This window comes from Gopherus flavomarginatus, chromosome 17 (genome assembly GCF_025201925.1).
Source record: "Gopherus flavomarginatus isolate rGopFla2 chromosome 17, rGopFla2.mat.asm, whole genome shotgun sequence".
NCBI lineage: Eukaryota > Metazoa > Chordata > Testudines > Testudinidae > Gopherus > Gopherus flavomarginatus.
This window is the reverse complement of record NC_066633.1, coordinates 18,130,733-18,148,868: the sequence shown is the minus strand read 5'-3', so window position 1 is coordinate 18,148,868 and position 18,136 is coordinate 18,130,733. Positions and strand designations below refer to the sequence as shown.

The 18,136-nt window shown below is 52.4% G+C and overlaps 1 protein-coding gene across 1 annotated transcript in view; it reads right to left on the bottom strand.

Moving 5' to 3' along the window:
• Nucleotides 1-727: 727 nt before the first annotated feature.
• The window catches only part of NIBAN2 (niban apoptosis regulator 2), a 101,035-nt gene continuing 83,626 nt past the window's right edge, over nt 728-18,136 (bottom strand). The window contains exons 8-14 of the mRNA XM_050926339.1: nt 12,607-12,769; nt 10,698-10,885; nt 9,604-9,759; nt 7,820-7,936; nt 7,075-7,182; nt 6,432-6,543; nt 728-5,221 (exon numbers count right to left, since the gene is read on the bottom strand). Coding sequence (XP_050782296.1) covers nt 4,413-5,221; nt 6,432-6,543; nt 7,075-7,182; nt 7,820-7,936; nt 9,604-9,759; nt 10,698-10,885; nt 12,607-12,769 — 1,653 coding nt within the window. The 3' untranslated portion in view covers nt 728-4,412. The remainder of the gene's footprint in view (nt 5,222-6,431; nt 6,544-7,074; nt 7,183-7,819; nt 7,937-9,603; nt 9,760-10,697; nt 10,886-12,606; nt 12,770-18,136) is intronic.

Below are 18,136 nucleotides of genomic sequence, written 5' to 3'. Positions count from 1 at the left end.
ACCCCAGCTGAACACGCACCATGTTAAGCAGCCATTCACTGACCGTAGCCAGCCAGATAGCACTGCCAGCGAGGTCACCCTGGCCAGTTATCCTCATTACAATCAAGTCCTAGGCTCCCACCATCATGTGGAATGTCCCAGAGCTTACCATTTTCACTAACAGTGAAGGAGAGATGGTCTACTTAAGCCATGGGACGGAGACTCAGGAGATGTGGATTCAGTTCCTGGTTCCACCATTGGTTTTTTTGTATACCCCTGGTCTTTCTGTGCCTCACTTCCCTATCTGTAAAGTGGGGACACTGCCACCTCCTTCCTCCCACCCTTTGTCTTATGTATTTACATTGTATGCGCTTTGGGGCAGAGAGAGAGAGTGTGTGTGTGCGTGCAGCGCCTAGCGCAGCAGGGCCAGAAACTGCAACTGGATTACAAATCCACTTTGAGCTAGGCCCTAACCCCAGAGCCCAAGTTCTCTGCCACGCAGCACCCGCCTAAGCCCCAGTCTACTTTTGGATGCGCCCATGTATACACACTTACCAACGGATAGCGGGCCCCAGACTTGACATCAAATTAAAGCCCTCCTTCTGAATTTAGAGGAACGCCGCAGCTGGCCCCAAACAATCTAGCTCCGCCCCACCCCACCCCAACACTCCATGTGGAACATCTCCCTTTCGTTGGTGTGTCTGGAGTGATGTCACTGCTCAGTCAGGAATGAGACCATGTCGCTAGCTTTAAATAAAGCTGGGTTTTATTTAGTCTTAGAAGCATATTTTAAACATTTGAATAACATTCTCAATAAAATATCTTGAAAGAGGCAGGTTTTGATTCCCAAGGCAAGGCACTTTGGGAGGTCCCAAGTGGTTTAGACTGGACACCACCCATTTAAAAATAGAAAAAAAATGGCATCTAAAATACACATGAAAGTTGGAATGGTATCTGTAGCAGAGGACAGGATTTGAAGGCTGGGCTCCTGGTCCATATTCTGCATTGAAGGTCTAAGCAGCTCATTCATGAGACTTTACACCAGGTGTTTCAACTGTACCTCATGTTTCAAACATTACATTACCTGCATGCAGCTTGTGTGTCTGCTGAATCTATTCCCCAGCTAGCTACATGTCCCCAGTTCCCCTTAGCGTTAATGGAAGTCTGAGACACAGGTCACCTGTGAGAGGTATGGATGTTCCATTGCATATTGGGTTACATACCACCCCAAGTATTCAGCTGAGCTCCTGGCTGGAGGTCTGGCTCAATGCAATTGTATTTGGATTGTACTCGAGATGCTGGAGACAGATCTGGAGAAACCCACTTCAGCAGCCTAGGCCATCCCCTGCGTTTGGCCAGGGAACATTTCTGCTCTCCCCACACCCTGACCTCCTAAAAAGGGCACCACGGAGAGCAGACGTCTGTCAAGTTGGGTTGTGCCCACACAGAGGAGTCATTTGACCATCTCCGCTGAAAGACCCTGGCTAACTCCATCGGAGCCTTTCTAGGAGCTTGGCCAGAGCAGGGCTGGAACTGGATTCCAGTGCGCGTTCCACCGGTCTTGCCTTTGACAGAAAAACTACAGGGCTCTCCTCTCCTTCACTCTTGGTGCAAGGACATTAGGATCCACGGAACAGTCTCTGAGGGGCTGGCATTCCACAGCTACGCTGTTGCTTTAAGGTGACCTCATCCCAGAAGTTTAACTTGTTTGCACAAACCCCAAAGCCCAGTGGGGGCAGACAGAGCAGTGACCTCCTCTCTCTCCTCTCCTCCCACCCGGACAGGTGTTTCCAGGAGAACTTAACCCTTGCAATGCATCAAGAGCTAAATCCACCACAAGGCTCAGGCTTCACGCTGGGCACCATTAAGAGATCCCATTGTCATGTGAAGTCTTACTAACCCCAGCAAAGTCAAATACCTTCAGGGGGTCAGGGTGGATTTAGCTGGCATCCTGGGATAGCACAGACTCAGAAAGGAACAGGGGAAATTTATTCCTAGCATGTTCTGTGTGCTGGAAAGAGCATGTAATCTCAGCAGAGCTTTTCCAGAAGAGTTGGATATAGGGGAGGGGAAGAGACATAACTAGGGACCCAGTGGGAAAATGAAAGCGAAACCCCCACACACTCCCCCTCATATTTAGAGATTTTCCTGACTGGCTGTGGGGGGAGGGGGAGGGAAGCCATGCAGACAGGTTGCATCCTTTCCCTCCGCAGGAGCAGCTGTCTCTTTCCTATCTAAGCCATACCTCCTGGGACAGGAAAAGTATCCCAGGCCAGTCCACCCTCAGTGCAATGAAATTCCCCATTGGGTTGGTGATTGCCAAGAGCTGAGCACGGTTTTATCAAGACCTCCTTTCCCCATTAAGGCACTTGTTTCTCTCACTACTATTAGGAGGTTTTCAACAACAGCCCAGCTAACCCCAAGCCACCTCCTACCCAGGAGGTACTCAGCACTCCCCAAAAGCAAGCCCAAGGAGAATAAGAGCCCTAAATACACCATCATGTGCAGGAGGGAATCGCCGACTAGCAACCAGCCAGAGTCCTACAAGGTCAGATGCTGAAGCCTCCTCCCTGCCAGCCTGCAGCCTCCTCTCCGGTGCAATGGGAGATCTCTCCCTCTGAACCATGCACCTAGATTTCTGGCCTTCTCTGGGACCTTTAATTCTCTCTCTGCAACGCCAATTTCCTCTCCATTCCTGCCTGAAAAGCTTCCGAAAACACTATTTCACCTACCCTGGCCTTCCAAAGAGGTTTCCGCTCTCTCCCCTTACCTCCTCCACATTTTAAGGAAAGGGAAGGAGAATGTCCATCAACAACATTCATGTGGCCATTAGCATTTGTAAACAAACCAACTAAGCTTATCGGGGACCATCTTTGGTAGGTTCAAGGCTGCAGGGGGCTTGCAAGAAAAGGGATGAATGGTGGGGCCACCCCTCACCGGGGCTTTGGAGAAACCACATACCAGAAGCGAGGGGAGGAAAGAAAAATACGTGGCTGGTTCTAAAGCTTCAGAGATGTATCGCAATAGCCGTTTTTAACCGAACAAGGGCATCAAGCATCCACTAAAGGCTCCCAGGAGCAGAATGGCACTGGATAGCGTCAGGCATTTACAGCTCAATCTATGCATGACCAGCCATCCTTGTCATCTCTTTCCACAGCCACCAGTTCTCTCTCGCAAGCCCAGGGGTGAACTCTCCAGTTTACATCGCAGTCCTAACCTGTATGTATAACGGGAGGAGGGACGTGGAGGAGATGGTGATGGTGGAGAGGTATTTGTGGCTCCTTCCATCCCACAACTGACCCTGCAAGCGGACAATCTTTGCAGCCATCAGGGGAACCCACAGTCAGACCAGCCCATGCGAGGAAGGCCCGGAGCAACAGAGTTCAGGCGCTGCCCTGAATTACCCACACCAGCTAGTTCTATTTATTCTTCAGCGAAGCACTAATGTGGCCAGAAACTAGGCAAGCAACAGCCTCATCCTCCGCAGTTGACTCCCCTTCTTTAGGGGCCAATCAGAAAAGAGGGATTCCAGTTCGCTTGTGACTCATTTTACCCTCCCTCTGCCAGAGCGTGCGGCAAGACACAAAGTCATGGCACTGGCTTGACTAGTACTTCGTAGCAGACAAGGACCATCCCATTGGCCATTTGGCTCAGGGAAGAGGTGCATCTCTCCGGGGGGTGACGGTGGCAGCATTCGCAAGGGCGGGGGTGTGTGTGCACATTCTATCTCAGCCAGGCTCTTGCACGCGGGCTTGTTCGGAGGAGAAATGATGGATACCGGCAGGTGGCCTCTGACTGCAGCCGCCGTGCTTGACAAAAAAGCATGGTGTGCAGTATTGACCTCTTTGGTTGGAATGAGAAGTATCAGATGAAAGGAAGGGCTGGATTGTTGGACGGGGAAGGGGAATCTCTACAAAACCCACCCCCCCAGGGCATCAGGCACCTGCTGGCATATGCTGTGCAGATGTCCCGGGGAGCTCCTGCCTACGGGAAACCCCAGGCATTCCCACAGTCACACTCTTGTTAGCTGAGTAATGCAGTAAAGTGTCTCTTCAACAAAGGGAAAACAACAAAGGAAGACGGAGCAAGGTGTGCGTGTGCGGGTATCCTATACCGAGCTAGAGTCCGTGGAGGAGGGGCAATGGCTTGGCCAGCATGGCGGCTTGGTTCTGGTCAGCACACAGCTCCCCTCTAAGTGGGTGTGCAGGAGAACTTAGTAGGAGATATTACACCTCGGTGGCGCCCCCCACCCCCTTCCCTGGGACGCTTTTGTCTAAAGCCGAGTCTGCTTCAGAAACTGGGAATGTAAAGCTACCCGTGCCAGCAACTGGCCCAGCCTACGACCCCCCTGCTCCCTGGTGTCACTGACTCCAGTCCACCTTTGGCACACCGTGTACACAGCCAGCAGGGATCTCGACCGGGGGGGGGCTGACCTAGAACTGAGTCTGCACCCCCTCGCTGTTCTCAGTGGTCCCCGCGCTGGTCCCTGTGCTGTTCCCGGTGGCCGGCTGGGCAGGCTCCACCTTCTCCGCATGGGCCTGGGTGGACACCTCTTCCCCCGTCTCCTTGTCATTGGGTTTGTCGTGGTTGACTTCAGCTCCCCCCTCAGCGAGCAACGAGGCAACTGTCAGAGCAGGCGGCTGGACTGAAGTGGCAGGCACAGCTGGCTTGGCTTCCTGCTCCTCTACCCCCGGGTTCGCTAGGCCTGGGGAGCTGGCGTCATGCTGGGCGGAGTGTTCCAAGGAGCCAGGGCCTTCCTCGGCCTTCTGGGCAGCTCGTTCTACCTCGCGCTCCTCAGAGCTGCCGCTCTGCTGGACTATTGTACCATTCGTCAGCGGTTCCTTTGCCTCCTCTCTTGCCGGGACTGGGGTCTCCACAGAGAACTCCTTCACCAGCATCCCCCGGATCCCCTGCACGCTGTCAGGAGAACCCGGTGAAACAAGGGCAGGGCAGGCCTCCAGCTCCTCTGACTCAGGCTCTTCCTGGGAGACCTGGTGCATCAGCACCTCCGCCCCGGCCTCGTAGGGCAGGACTCCCTCATCGTCGTGGAGGACCGACACCACCTGCCTGGCTCTGCGGCGCTTCTCCGCGGATGAGTCCGAGTCCGGCTGGCTGCCGAACTCCTCTCCCCAGTCGATGGGCAGGCCCTCGCCCAGCAGGTGCAGGTTGGGGTCGCTGTTGTGCATGACCATGCTGTCCCGGTACAGATTGTGCTTCCTCTGCACCGCTGCCTCCTTCACAGCTGGAAACGCAAAGACAGGGAGGTCAGGACAGGACAGGTGTCTATTTACGTGTCAGTAGCACCCACAGGCCTCATTCGAGATGGAGAACTCACCATGCTCGGCAAAACCTGGGCCCAGCCAGCCTTCCTAGGATTCAGAGCAAAGCACATGCAACGAGCCAGTAGGGAGAGAACCTTACAGTCCAATCTATACCCTGGCTTAATTCTCATGCTCACATAGTCTCCATCCACTCCTCAGCTAGGCCCTCCTTGATCGGCTAAATTCCTAGTTCTGCCCTGTTGGTGCTGGGCAGGAGGGTCTCGGAGAAGAAATTTGGCGAAGGAGGGAATGGCAGACGAGCAGGGGCACTCCATGCCGAAGAGACAACATGGAACGACATAGGGAGGGGTTTGCAGCTGACAGATGGACCAAGCTGAGGGGAGCGTGATGCAATACGAGGATAGTGGAGGAGGGCAGAATCGCGAAGGGCCTCGGCAGGGAGGACAGGAAGCCTGAACTTGATGCGTTGGAGAAGCAGGGGCAGGTGGAGGGAATCCAAGAGGGGGTGATGCAGGCGGAGTGATAGGAGCGGAAGATGATCTAAGTCGATGCTTTTCGCATGGACGGGAAGGGCTGTGATGTGAGTGTTGGGCAGGCTGGGGAGCAGGAGTTAACGGTAATCAAGACAGCAGATGATGCAGGTGGGGGTGAGAGGCTGGGCTGTCTGAATAGAGGGGAAAAGGACAGATCCTAGAGAAGTTACAAAGGTGGAAGCAGTGAGATTTGGACCCAGCTTAGGTGTGTGGCACAAGCAAGCAGTCAAAGCGGGCCGCTGGACTACGGAACGGAGACCCATGGAGGAAAGTGTTTAGGTAATGGTGCAGAGTGCACATACGCCCTCTCCACCATCACCTAGACTCTGGATCCGGAGCAGGGTGGCAAAGTGCTGCAGGAGGAGATGCTCCAGGGGTTAGCTTGAGGTGGCTCCCATCGCTGTAATGCCTGGAGCCTCCCCATGGCAAGTGGGTGGACATGCGCATCCAGTCCTTGGCAGCCAGCCCCCTTAGCAGCAGTGTCCCTCGGTGAGCAGAAGGGGAGTGGGAGGATTCACTCAGCGTCTCCTGCTCGTTACTGCAACAGTTACAGGCTTGCATAGGCCCCTTCCCAGAACGGTGTAGGACCGAGCATGCACCCCTCCTTCCCTCCCACCCAAACCTGGGCAGCCCTCACCCTGCATGATGTCCTTCATGACTGACTGCAGCACGACCTCCTCGTACGTGTTCTCCACTAGGATGAAGCTGTCGAAGTCCTCGAAGATCAGTTCCTGGAACTTTGGTAACTCCTGCCCGAAGGAGAAGGCAGATTTCACCTCGCTGGCAGAGATAACCCAAAACCCCCTAGCTGCCCTGGGGCTTTCCAAAGACAACGTGCCTTTGAGAGGCAGAGAGCTACCCCTTCTCACAAAACCACGGGCACCACTGTTGAGCCAGGGACGCCACCGTTTATGGGCCACCTAGCCAGAGGGGTTATACGCCAAGTAGAGATTAAACATAGACCCAGAGGGGTGAGGAATTTCAAAATCAGGATGTTACAAAGAGAGATTAAGTCTTTGTACACGCACTGGGCCCAATTTTTCACATGCACCAAGGCCATTTTACACCCCTGGCAATGTCAAGCAACACTGGCGCCCTAATACGTCCAGAGTGATGTAAAGGGGCCTTGGTGTAATGAGAATCAGACCCATACTCCACGGTTGTGGGCAAGGAGCGGGGTGGGGTGATGGTGGGGGGCTTCATACACCGAGGTTGATGACTCAGCCGGGTTTTTGACACGTGCCACCAACCCATGCCCACGGGGCTGCTCAGGCTCTTACCGCCTTGCAGGTTGGCGCCAGCTTCTTCAGCAGGAAGGGGATGGTGATCTGGAGCAGGGCTTCCCTGAAGAACTTCTTGCGCACGGTGCTGCTGTCGTAGTCGAATTTCTGCGGGACGAGGGGCGCACCGGGGGAGAGGTTAACAAACCTTTGGCATCTCGCAGGGGAGGAGATTACAGAGGAGCAGGCCATTCAGAGGAAGAGGAAAACGTGCAGCTTTCCTGCCATTTTTTTTAACAATCCCTTCGACAGGAACCGATTTACACAAGGGGATTTACTGAAGTGTTTTCAGTATCCAACACCAGCCCCTTCCCTGGGCTCAGGAGGCAGCGTGGTCTAGGGGACAGGTCGCTGGACAGATTCTGATGACTTGGGCTCTATTCCTGGCTCTGATCTGCTGTGGGGCAAGTCACTTCACCTCCCTGTGCCCGATCTCCACTAGGTTCTAGGAACAACTGTGATACCTCTTGATACTCAGACCATTTAAAGTTACAAATGCCGAGCATTGTTCTATACAGTGCACTCACTCCTACCCTTACCTGCCCCATGGCAGGCACACAGCATGCCTGGGCTTCGAACAGAAGCTGTAGGTGCTTTCTTTGTGGTAGAAATTCCTCTCCTGTCTAGCATCCCGAGTCCTTACCGGTGCAGCATGGGCGAGTTAAAATGCCCAACACCTTCACGTTCCAGAGACAGCTGACCTTGCATGCTCAGGGGCATGCAGCTGCTTTGCGGGCTGCCTTACCTTGAGCACCCGTTCGAGGATCCGCTGGATTGACTTGCACAGCTCCTCCTTGCCCAGCATCTTCGCCAGCTCCTGGTGCAGGAGCGTCCCGAACGTGTGAACAGCATTGTCCATTTGCTACAATGAGAAGCATCATCAGACAGTGTCCCAAAAGGAGGCCAAAAGACCATGGCACCTTAGGCTGGCTCATGTAGGACATCCAGCAAAGCAATGATGGCAAGGGATGAGCAGAGCAGGCACGGTAACGCACCACTACATGGAGACGGGTCATGGGCATCTCCTCTATTCCTGAACCTGCACCAGGACAGACGACAGGCCCGGTCCCCATCTGCTATCCCATCCCACTCATGCTCTGCACCCAGTCAGGATTTTGAAAGCACCAAGTTCACCTGCATAAAGATGTTTTCTTTCCCACCACTAGAGGGCACTAGCAGCACATTTCCCCAAAAAGAGCAGCAATGGTGCGTGGGATATCAGTACACAAACTCCTCCTCCCCCTTAGGTGGGTCTTGTCCAGACTGGCCCCTGGATACTCCTCCGGGAGCTGCATCACAACCAGGCTCCTAAATCAGCTGTGCCAGGCTGAATGGGATGCGAGTGATGGAGGTGGGAGCATTACAGTTCTAGAACGTCTCCCAGTTCTCCACAGGTGCCAGAAAACCTGGTGGAAAGTTCCACTGGCTCATAGGCTCGTACACAGCTAATTGAGGCTGGCTTCCTTGACCCCGCACCGGAGCATATAGATTATTGCCTGTGGGAGACTCTTCAACGTAAGGGGGAAGAAGAATTAAATCAGCGTAGCCCAGGCCTGGTCACCCATCCTGCCACCAGCACGACAGCGTTGGATGTATACAAGGTCTCCCGTCCCCATGAGGTTGTTCATACGCATATGTTCCCTCCCAGTGGGACACTGAATTGTTCACAGGCACCAGCGCACAGTCGCAACATGCAGGGTCAATTGTCCCCAAGAACATAGGTGGCCGTTGGGTCAGACGTGCACCAGGCCATGGGCAGTGTGATGCTGGGGAGCAAAGCGAAGGGGGTGGGCCATTGATGGTTCTGCCACTGGGGCGCTGCCATATTCAGAGGAGAAAGGAGGAGAAAAATGAAACCCCTGAAATAAGCTTGTCTCCGTACCAGCGCTGTGACTTTCAAAGGAAGGCTCCTGGGGGGTGGGTACAGCTGGACTGAAGCCCAGCCTGTCCAATACACAAGATCACACTCCAGTAGGGGGTACGCATGCAGCAGGACATTGATGACCAGCCCAATGGGCAGGGCACTGGGAGAACCTGAATTCATACCCACAGCTACCCACCTAAACTCTGACCCACACAGCATAGGCACCGGCTCCATGAGTGCTCCAGGGCTGGAGCACCCATCGGGAAAAATTGGTGGGTGTTCTGCACCCACTGGCAGCTCCCATCCGCCTCTGCTCCACCCCCTCCCCTGAGCGCGTGCGTGTGTCCGCTGTTCCTCCCAGCGCTTGTGCCACAAAACAGCTGTTTCACGCAGCTGAGAGGGAGGAGGGAGAACGCAGCGCGCTCAGGGAAGAGGCACGGCCGGGGCAGGGATTTGGGGAAGGGGTTGGAATGGGGGCGGGGCAGGGGCAGGGAAAGGGTGGAGTCAGGACAAGGCCAGGGAGGTGCGAGCACCCACTGGTGCTGGGGAAAGTTGGTGCCTATGCCACAGAGCCTGGTGGCTAGGGCCAAAGACGGCTCCCCATGGGGCAGTGAGCATAAGGGCTGATCACCCCTTGAGTTTGGCTGTTAATATTAACACGCTACCTGTCTCATGAGGATCTCGGCCCTCTGCTTGAACACGGAGGCACTGGAGACGTCAAATCTCTGTTGAAGCCCCTCCAGTTTCAGCTGGTCCATCTTCTCATAGCAGGACTGCATCTTGACAGGGTGGAAGGCCAGCTGGGAGAGCTTTTCCATGTACTGAAGGGCAAGGAGTCACACACACAACTCACTGGCTGTACAGAGAGAGCGCCCTGCCTTCTGCCCACTCCCCAGACCTGCTGAGACCTGGCATCAGACTGACACCAAGCTTCCAGGGAGCAGAGGATGCAAAGCCCAGAAATCAGAATCCTTCCTCAACTGCGCCCATTTAATCTAGGTCACAAAGACAAAAGCATTTCCAAGTGTCTGGGTCCCTGCACCGCACACAGACATGAGTGAGCCTGGTGCAGGAAGATCACCTGCTGTAGGTCAATCACAGGTCTCTACTGTTCAAATCACGGGTCTCTACTGTTACGCAGGGTGGGCAGGAGGTGTGTGACCACCTGGGGCTGCTCTGGCTGGATCCAGAGGGACCTGGCAGGTGAAATTGGATGCCCTGGATTTTGTTAAGGCTGACTCGTCGCCCAGGGCTCAGGAAGAGAGCTGGGAATTCAGTTCCCACCTTAAGTGGATTGTTCCAGCTTCTGCCAGAACACCAAAGGAACCTATGGATCTAGTGGGACCAGGACTGGTGCTGCCCAAGGAAGCCCTGGACCCCCTACGGTCTGTGGCTTCCAGCTCAGAGGGGAGCACAGGCCTGCCAGCTCTGATGTGAGCAGAGTAGGGGCAGGGTCACAGGTTTATTCTCACCATTCAGCTCCAGCCTTACTCAGGACAACTGGGGGTGGAAAGTGCGCTCCCTGCTCGGCCAGGCTTCCCCTGAGCACACACAAGGCTGACACTCTGCCTCCTCCTAGATTCAGGTGTGTGTGGGGTGGGAATGAAAAGCCACACTTGAAGCTGCCCATTCACACAGCCCAGTGTCCTCTGCCCCGGCAGCCCCTGCAGCAGCTACGGAGTCCATCCCCCTGGGCCTTCCAGGCCATCCTGCTAGGCCAGCAATGGGCATCGATGCAACCTTCTCCATGGGGCCTTACCTCTCCCAGCTTCTCCATCCCGCTCTCATTGATTACATTCATGTTCATGTCCGTGACCTCCTTGAAGAACACTTCCCGGACTTCCGCAAAACCCTGGCTTGTGGGAATCATCAGGGCCTCCAGGATGGAAGGGATATAGGGCTGCACATGGTTTCGGACACAGATCTCTGCTTTGGGCAGCACAAAGGCTGGACAAGGAAGAGACAGGCAGACAATGAGCAGGGGATGGCTCCCACTCTGCCCACCTTCGTCGCTGAGCTTTGGAGCCACCTGGAAGCCCAGCATGGTGCTCCAGCTCCTAGACAACACCCTAGGGAAGGACAGGAGTTGCTCTGCTCCACCCCTTCCAGGTGGGGGCCAAAAGGATAGAGATGGAGCTAGATAAATTTATTAATGGGATGACAGAGTTGCTCACCACAGCAGGGGACTAGACTTGAAGACCCACAAGGTCCCTTCCCATCTTACGTCTGATCAGCCTGCAACCACAGCCCCTCTTCTGCTATACTTGACAGAACTTGAATGATGATCTTCCAAGCATAAGTGCCAACTTCTCCTGGCACCAGTAGGTGCTTGACCCCCCTTCCCCTGACTCCACCTCTGCCCGTGCCCTCTCACCCCCACCCCCATTCTAACCCCTTCCCCAATTCCCTGCCCTGCCTCTTCCCCGCCTCCTCCCCTGAGCGCGTCACGTTCCCGCCGCATTCCCGCTCCTCCCCCCTCCCTCCCACAGCTTGTTACTGTTTTGCGGCAGCAAGTACTGGTCAGAGAAGTGGGGACGTGACGCACTCAGGGGAGGAGGTGGCAGAGCGGTGGCGAGCTGGGGCGGGGAGCTTGGCTGCCGGTGGGTGCAGAGCACCCACCAATTTTTCCACATGGGTGCACCAGCCCCGGAGCACCCACAGAGTCGGCGCCTATGCCTCCAAGAAAAACCTGTGGGGGTGCAGAGTGTGCTACTGGCAATTCAGTAGGCGGCACTCCTGAGTCAGTACTGACCCTGTCCTTCCCCCGTATGGAGTATGGGGCCAGTGTGCTGTCAGAGATGTTGGCTTTTGTATGAGCTCCTGATATCACAGGGCATCCTACAAACATGAGCGCTCGTCTCAAAGCCCTGGTCAAATTCTAGTCTGAGTAGCTATATTCCATTGCTGTCAGCCCTGCCCCTGCCCTGCCGTGGGATGCTTCACCTCCTGCCCAGCACTGTGGTACGTTACAGATGCCACGTTCCACCTCAAGTGGCGAGAGTGTAACAGTGCAGACTTAGTTAGTAATACTTGGGATCCTTCAGGATAGAAGGAGCTATGCAGGGTCACCATCTCTGCTGGAGGGAAATAAGGGAAAACCACATGAAAAACAAGCGACACCGCTTTAACTGAAGGGACATTTTAGGAAAAATATCATTTCCCTTGGCACATCATGTATTTCCTCCTCATGCACATTTCTCCTGCCCTCCAGCACACAATGCAATTAGCATTAGCTTCAATTCCATGTTTTAAATAGGGGACGGGTGATCATCTTAGGGACAAATCAAAGACATAAGGGATGGTGCCTTCAAATAAAGCAAGGCTGGAGTTACGTGAACTACAGGATGGCTCCAGCACTTGGCCTCTTCGCCCCCGGGTCACGTTTCTGGCTCCTAGCCCCAGGACACCACTGCCGTTTGGAACGTCAGGATTCTGACTAACCCAGTACAATGGGCTATTGCTGGGGGTAGCCGTTTGGGCTCAGGCTCAGAAACCCAGACCCCTCCTTAGGCATCAGATCCCGAGCCTGAACATCTGCACAGCTACTTCTAGTGCCACTGGTAAGCCCAAATCTGCAGATCCGGGTTCCAAGACTTAGTGCCGCGGGTGAATTTATTTATTTTTTTTTTGCCATGTAGACACACCCAAAGGGGCAACATGTTTCCTACCTCGGATTTTGCTGGCTAAGTGTTCCTTTGATGTGATGATCTGGTCCATGTCTGTGCGAATGGTGCTCTCCATTCTGGGACGCTCCAGCTCACATTTTGTCACCACCGCATCATAGTGCGCCTTTATCTGGTCATAGGCGAGCCTGTAGACAGCATCCGAGATCTAGAGGAGGAAAAGGAACAGCATCTTCAGCATCCTGATCCCAGGGGACGTCTGAGGCTGTGTTGCCATCTGACCTTGGTGAGCCCAGGACCCTTCCTGACCTCTTCCTGCAAGGCAGCCTGCCATCTCTTCGCACCCACGTGGCTGAGTGCTCCCCAACCATGGATATGCAGGGACATCTGGCAATAAACTTTCTACAGCATGCCCAGGAATTGTGTCTGCAGCAGCCATTAGATCCCCTAACAAGGAAAGGCCTAGCTATCTGAGATCTGCCTAGCAAGTCTTGTCACAGCGCGGTGGCTGGTCAGTACATCTCAGGAGACGCCGCTTCCTGATATCAGCAAGAGCACCAGACTCCATCCAACTCTGAGTTTTGTTCACTCCCACCCACTCATTTCTCTTTTTAAAAACAGCTGACCTGAATATTTTTTCTCTCTTTTCTACTGTATGCTTGTGGTGATTTACACTGGAATCCGTGCAGACATCTGCTGTGCACCACTGCGTTCAAATGGCAGGACTCCACCGGGATCCATGCTAGCAAATCTCAGGGCAGCAGCAAAGTCTAGGACTGTAGTTCCCCAGGCTCACGTGCCTGGGGGTGCTTTATTCATACATATTTTTGTTATGACTGCACAGTGCTACTGTATGTACAAGTTATTAATTTGTGACGCTTGGAGGAGTCTTCTGCCTGGAATTTTGTCATGCTATTATTTAGCACTTCTGGTCTTGATCATAGAATCATGGAAATGTTGGGCTGGAAGGGATCTTGAGAGATCATCTAGTCCAAGCCCCCTGCACTGAAGCAGGACCAAGTAAACTAAGACCATCCCTGACAGGTGTGTTTGTCCAGCCTGTTCTTAAAAGCCTCCAATAACGGGGATTCCACAACCTCTCTTGGAAGCCTCGTCCAGAGCTTAACTCTCCTTATAGGTAGAAAGATTTCTAACCTGAAATCTCCCTTGCTGCAGATTAAGACCATTATTTCTTGTCCTACCTTCTGTGGCAATGGAGAACAAATGATCCCCGTCCTCTTTATAACAGCCCTTAACATATTTGAAGGCCTTTCTGGTCCAGACTAAACATGCCCGGTCTTTTTTTAAACCTTTCCTCATAGGTCAGGTTTTCTAAGCCTCTGACTATTTTTGTTGCTCTCCTCTGGACTCTCTCCAGTTTGTCCATAGCTTTCCTAAAGTGCAACCCCCAGAACTGGATGCAGTACCCAGCTAAGGCCTCACCAGCATCGAGCGGGACAAATACCTCCCCTAGCACTTCCTGAAAGCCAGGTCCCTTTAAAGTGTCGAGTTGTGCGCCCAAAATCAGTCACTTGAGGGCAAGTCGCTTAGGCCACAGTTTACACAAGGTGTTAGTGACAGAGGCAGGAATTTAACTCTGATCTCTTGAGTACCATTCCAATGCCTTAAGGGACAAGGTCACCTTTTCTCCCTAAGGCCTGTCTCATCCTCCTGCCCCTTTCATGGGAGCAGCACAAGCCCTTCCCCACCTTGGATTATTACAATGAAATAGCAGCAAAGAGTCCTGTGGCACCTTATAGACTAACAGACGTTTTGGAGCATGAGCTTTCATGGGTGAATACCCACTTCGTCAGATGCATGTAGTGGAAATTTCCAGGGGCAGGTATATATATGCAGGCAAGCTAGAGATAATGAGGTAGTTCAATCAGGGAGGATGAGGCCCTGTTCTAGCAGTTGAGGTGTGAAAACCAAGGGAGGAGAAACTGGTTCTGTAATTGGCAAGCCATTCACAGTCTTTGTTTAATCCTGAGCTGATGGTGTCAAATTTGCAGATGAACTGAAGCTCAGCAGTTTCTCTTTGAAGTCTGGTCCTGAAGTTTTTTTGCTGCAGGATGGCCACCTTCAGGTCTGCTATAGTGTGGCCAGGCAGGTTGAAGTGTTCTCCTACAGGTTTTTGTATATTGCCATTCCTAATATCTGATTTGTGTCCATTTATCCTTTTCCGTAGCGACTGTCCAGTTTGGCCGATGTACATAGCAGAGGGGCATTGCTGGCATATGATGGCGTATATAACATTGGTGGACATGCAGGTGAATGAACCGGTGATGGTGTGGCTGATCTGGTTAGGTCCTGTGATGGTATCGCTGGTGTAGATATGTGGGCAGAGCTGGCATTGAGGTTTGTTGCATGGATTGGTTCCTGAGGTAGAATTACTATGGTATGGTGTGCAGTTACTAGTTGCAGTTACTAGTTGCTAGAACAGGGCCTCATCCTCCCTGACTGAACTACCTCATTATCTCTAGCTTGCCTGCATATATATACCTGCCCCTGGAAATTTCCACTACATGCATCTGACAAAGTAGGTATTCACCCACGAAAGCTCATGCTCCAAAACGTCTGTTAGTCTATAAGGTGCCACGGGACTCTCTGCTGCTTTTACAGATCCAGACTAACATGGCTACCCCTCTGGTACTTGACACCATGCAAGGCACTGCATTTAGCCGTATGGAGTGGAAATCCATCAACCTCATGAAGAAACTTGCACAAATACAGACAGATATCATCTTCCTTTCCAAATGCAAACGGATGGACATCATACCAAATGGACTAAAGGTAAAAAATCCACTGCTATCTACATACTACACAGACCACAGTGAGAGATTATGCCATACTCTATCAAAGAAACTGAGGAACCACCTGATCAGCATCCTATACGGCAAACAGGAAAACATCAAAAAAGAGCTCTCCAACCTGGAGACTCTCATTAATAACCAAACTTCCATACAAACGGACTTCACTAAAATAAGACAGGAGATCTACATTACTCACTTCACCTCTCTACAAAGGAAAAAGGACTGTAAGCTGTCTAAACTCCTACCTGCCTCATGGAGCCACAACCGTGGTACCCCCAACCCACCCAGAAATATCGTCAATCTATCCAACTACACACTCAGCCCAGAAGAAAAGTCTGTCCTATCTCGGGGACTCTCTTTCTGCCCTGCCACCCCCACCAACATGATACAGTTCTGCGGCGAACTGGAAGCCTACTTCCGCCATCTCCGACTCAAAGAATACTTTCAGGACAACACTGAACAGCGCACTGATACACAGGTACCCTCCCACCAACAGCATAAGAAGAAGAACTCCACATGGACTCCTCCTGAGGGTTGAAATGACAGTCTGGACCTATAGATTGAATGCTTCCGCTGGCGTGCACAGGCAGAAATTGTGGAAAAACAACATCGCTTGCCTCATAACCTAAGTCGTGCAGAACGCAATGCCATCCACAGCCTCAGAAACCACCCAGACATTATCATCAAAGAGGCTGATAAAGGAGGTGCTGTTGTCATCATGAACAGGTCTGACTACCAAAAGGAGGCCGCCAGACAACTCTCCAATGCCAAATTCTACAGGCCACTTCCCTCAGATCCCACTGAGAATACACTAAGAAACTGCAACATCTACTCAGGACACTCCCTACACTAACACCGGAACAAATCAACATACCCTTAAAGCCTCAACCAGGGTTATTCTATCTACTACCCAAGATCCACAAGCCCGGAAATCCTGGACGCCCCATCATCTCGGGCATTGGCACTCTCACTGAAGGGCTGTCTGGATATGTGGACTCTCTACTCAGACCCTATGCCACCAGCACTCCCAGCTATCTCCGTGACACCACGGATTTCCTGAGGAAACTACAATGCATTGGTGACCTTCCAGAAAACACCATCCTAGCCACCATGGATGTAGAGGCTCTCTACACGAACATCCCACACACAGATGGAATACAAGCTGTCAGGAACAGTATCCCTGATGATGCTACAGCACAACTGGCTGCTGAGCTCTGTGCCTTTATCCTCACACACAACTATTTCAAATTTAATGACAATATATATCTCCAGATCAGTGGCACAGCTATGGGCACCCGCATGGCCCCACAATATGCCAATATTTTTATGGCTAACCTGGAACAAAGCTTCCTCAGCTCTCGTCTACTCACGCCCCTTCTCTACCTATGCTACATTGATGACATCTTCATCATCTGGACCCATGAGAAGGAGTCTCTGGAAAAATTCCACCACGATTTCAACAGCTTCCACCCCACCATCAACCTCAGCCTGGACCAATCTACACGGGAGGTCCACTTCCTAGACACCACGGTGCAAATAAGTGATGGTCACATTACCACCACCCTATACTGAAAACCTACCGACCGCTATGCCTACCTTCATGCCTCCAGCTTCCATCCCGGACACATCACACGATCCACTGTCTACAGCCAAGCACTGAGGTACAACTGCATCTGCTCTAACCCCTCAGACAGAGACCAACACCTACAAAATCTCCACCAAGCATTCTCAAAACTACAATACCCGCATGAGGAAATAAGGAAACAGATCAACAGAGCCTGACATGTACCCAGAAGCCTCCTACTGCAAGACAAACCCAAGAAAGAAACCAACAGGACTCCACTGGCCATCACATACAGTCCCCAGCTAAAACCTCTCCAACGCATCATCAGGGACCTACAACCCATCCTGGACAATGATCCCACACTTTCACAGGCCTCGGGTGGCAGGCCAGTCCTCGCCCACAGGCAACCTGCCAACCTGAAACATATTCTCACCAGTAACTGCACACCACACCATAGTAACTCTAGCTCAGGAACCAATCCATTCAACAAACCTCGATGCCAACTCTGCCACATATCTACACCAGCGACACCATCACAGGACTTAACCAGATCAGCCACACCATCACCGGTTCATTCACCTGCACGTCCACCAATGTTATATACGCCATCATATGCCAGCAATGCCCCTCTGCTATGTACATCGGCCAAACTGGACAGTCGCTACAGAAAAGGATAAATGGACACAAATCAGATATTAGAATGGCAATATACAAAAACCTGTAGGAGAACACTTCAACCTCCCTGGCCACACTACAGCAGACCTTAAGGTGGCCATCCTGCAGCAAAAAAACTTCAGGACCAGACTTCAGAGAGAAACTGCTGAGCTTCAGTTCATCTGCAAATTTGACACCATCAGCTCAGGATTAAACAAAGACTGTGAATGGCTTGCCAATTACAGAACCAGTTTCTCCTCCCTTGGTTTTCACACCTCAACTGCTAGAACAGGGCCTCATCCTCCCTGATTGACCTACCTCATTGTCTCTAGCTTGCCTGCATATATATACCTGCCCCTGGAAATTTCCACTACATGCATATGACGAAGTGGGTATTCACCCACGAAAGCTCATGCTCCAAAACGTCTGTTAGTCTATAAGGTGCCACAGGACTCTTTGCTGCTTTTACAGATCCAGACTAACACGGCTACCCCTCTGATACTTGATACAATGAAATAAGAATCCAATTTGATCCTCAGGTTTT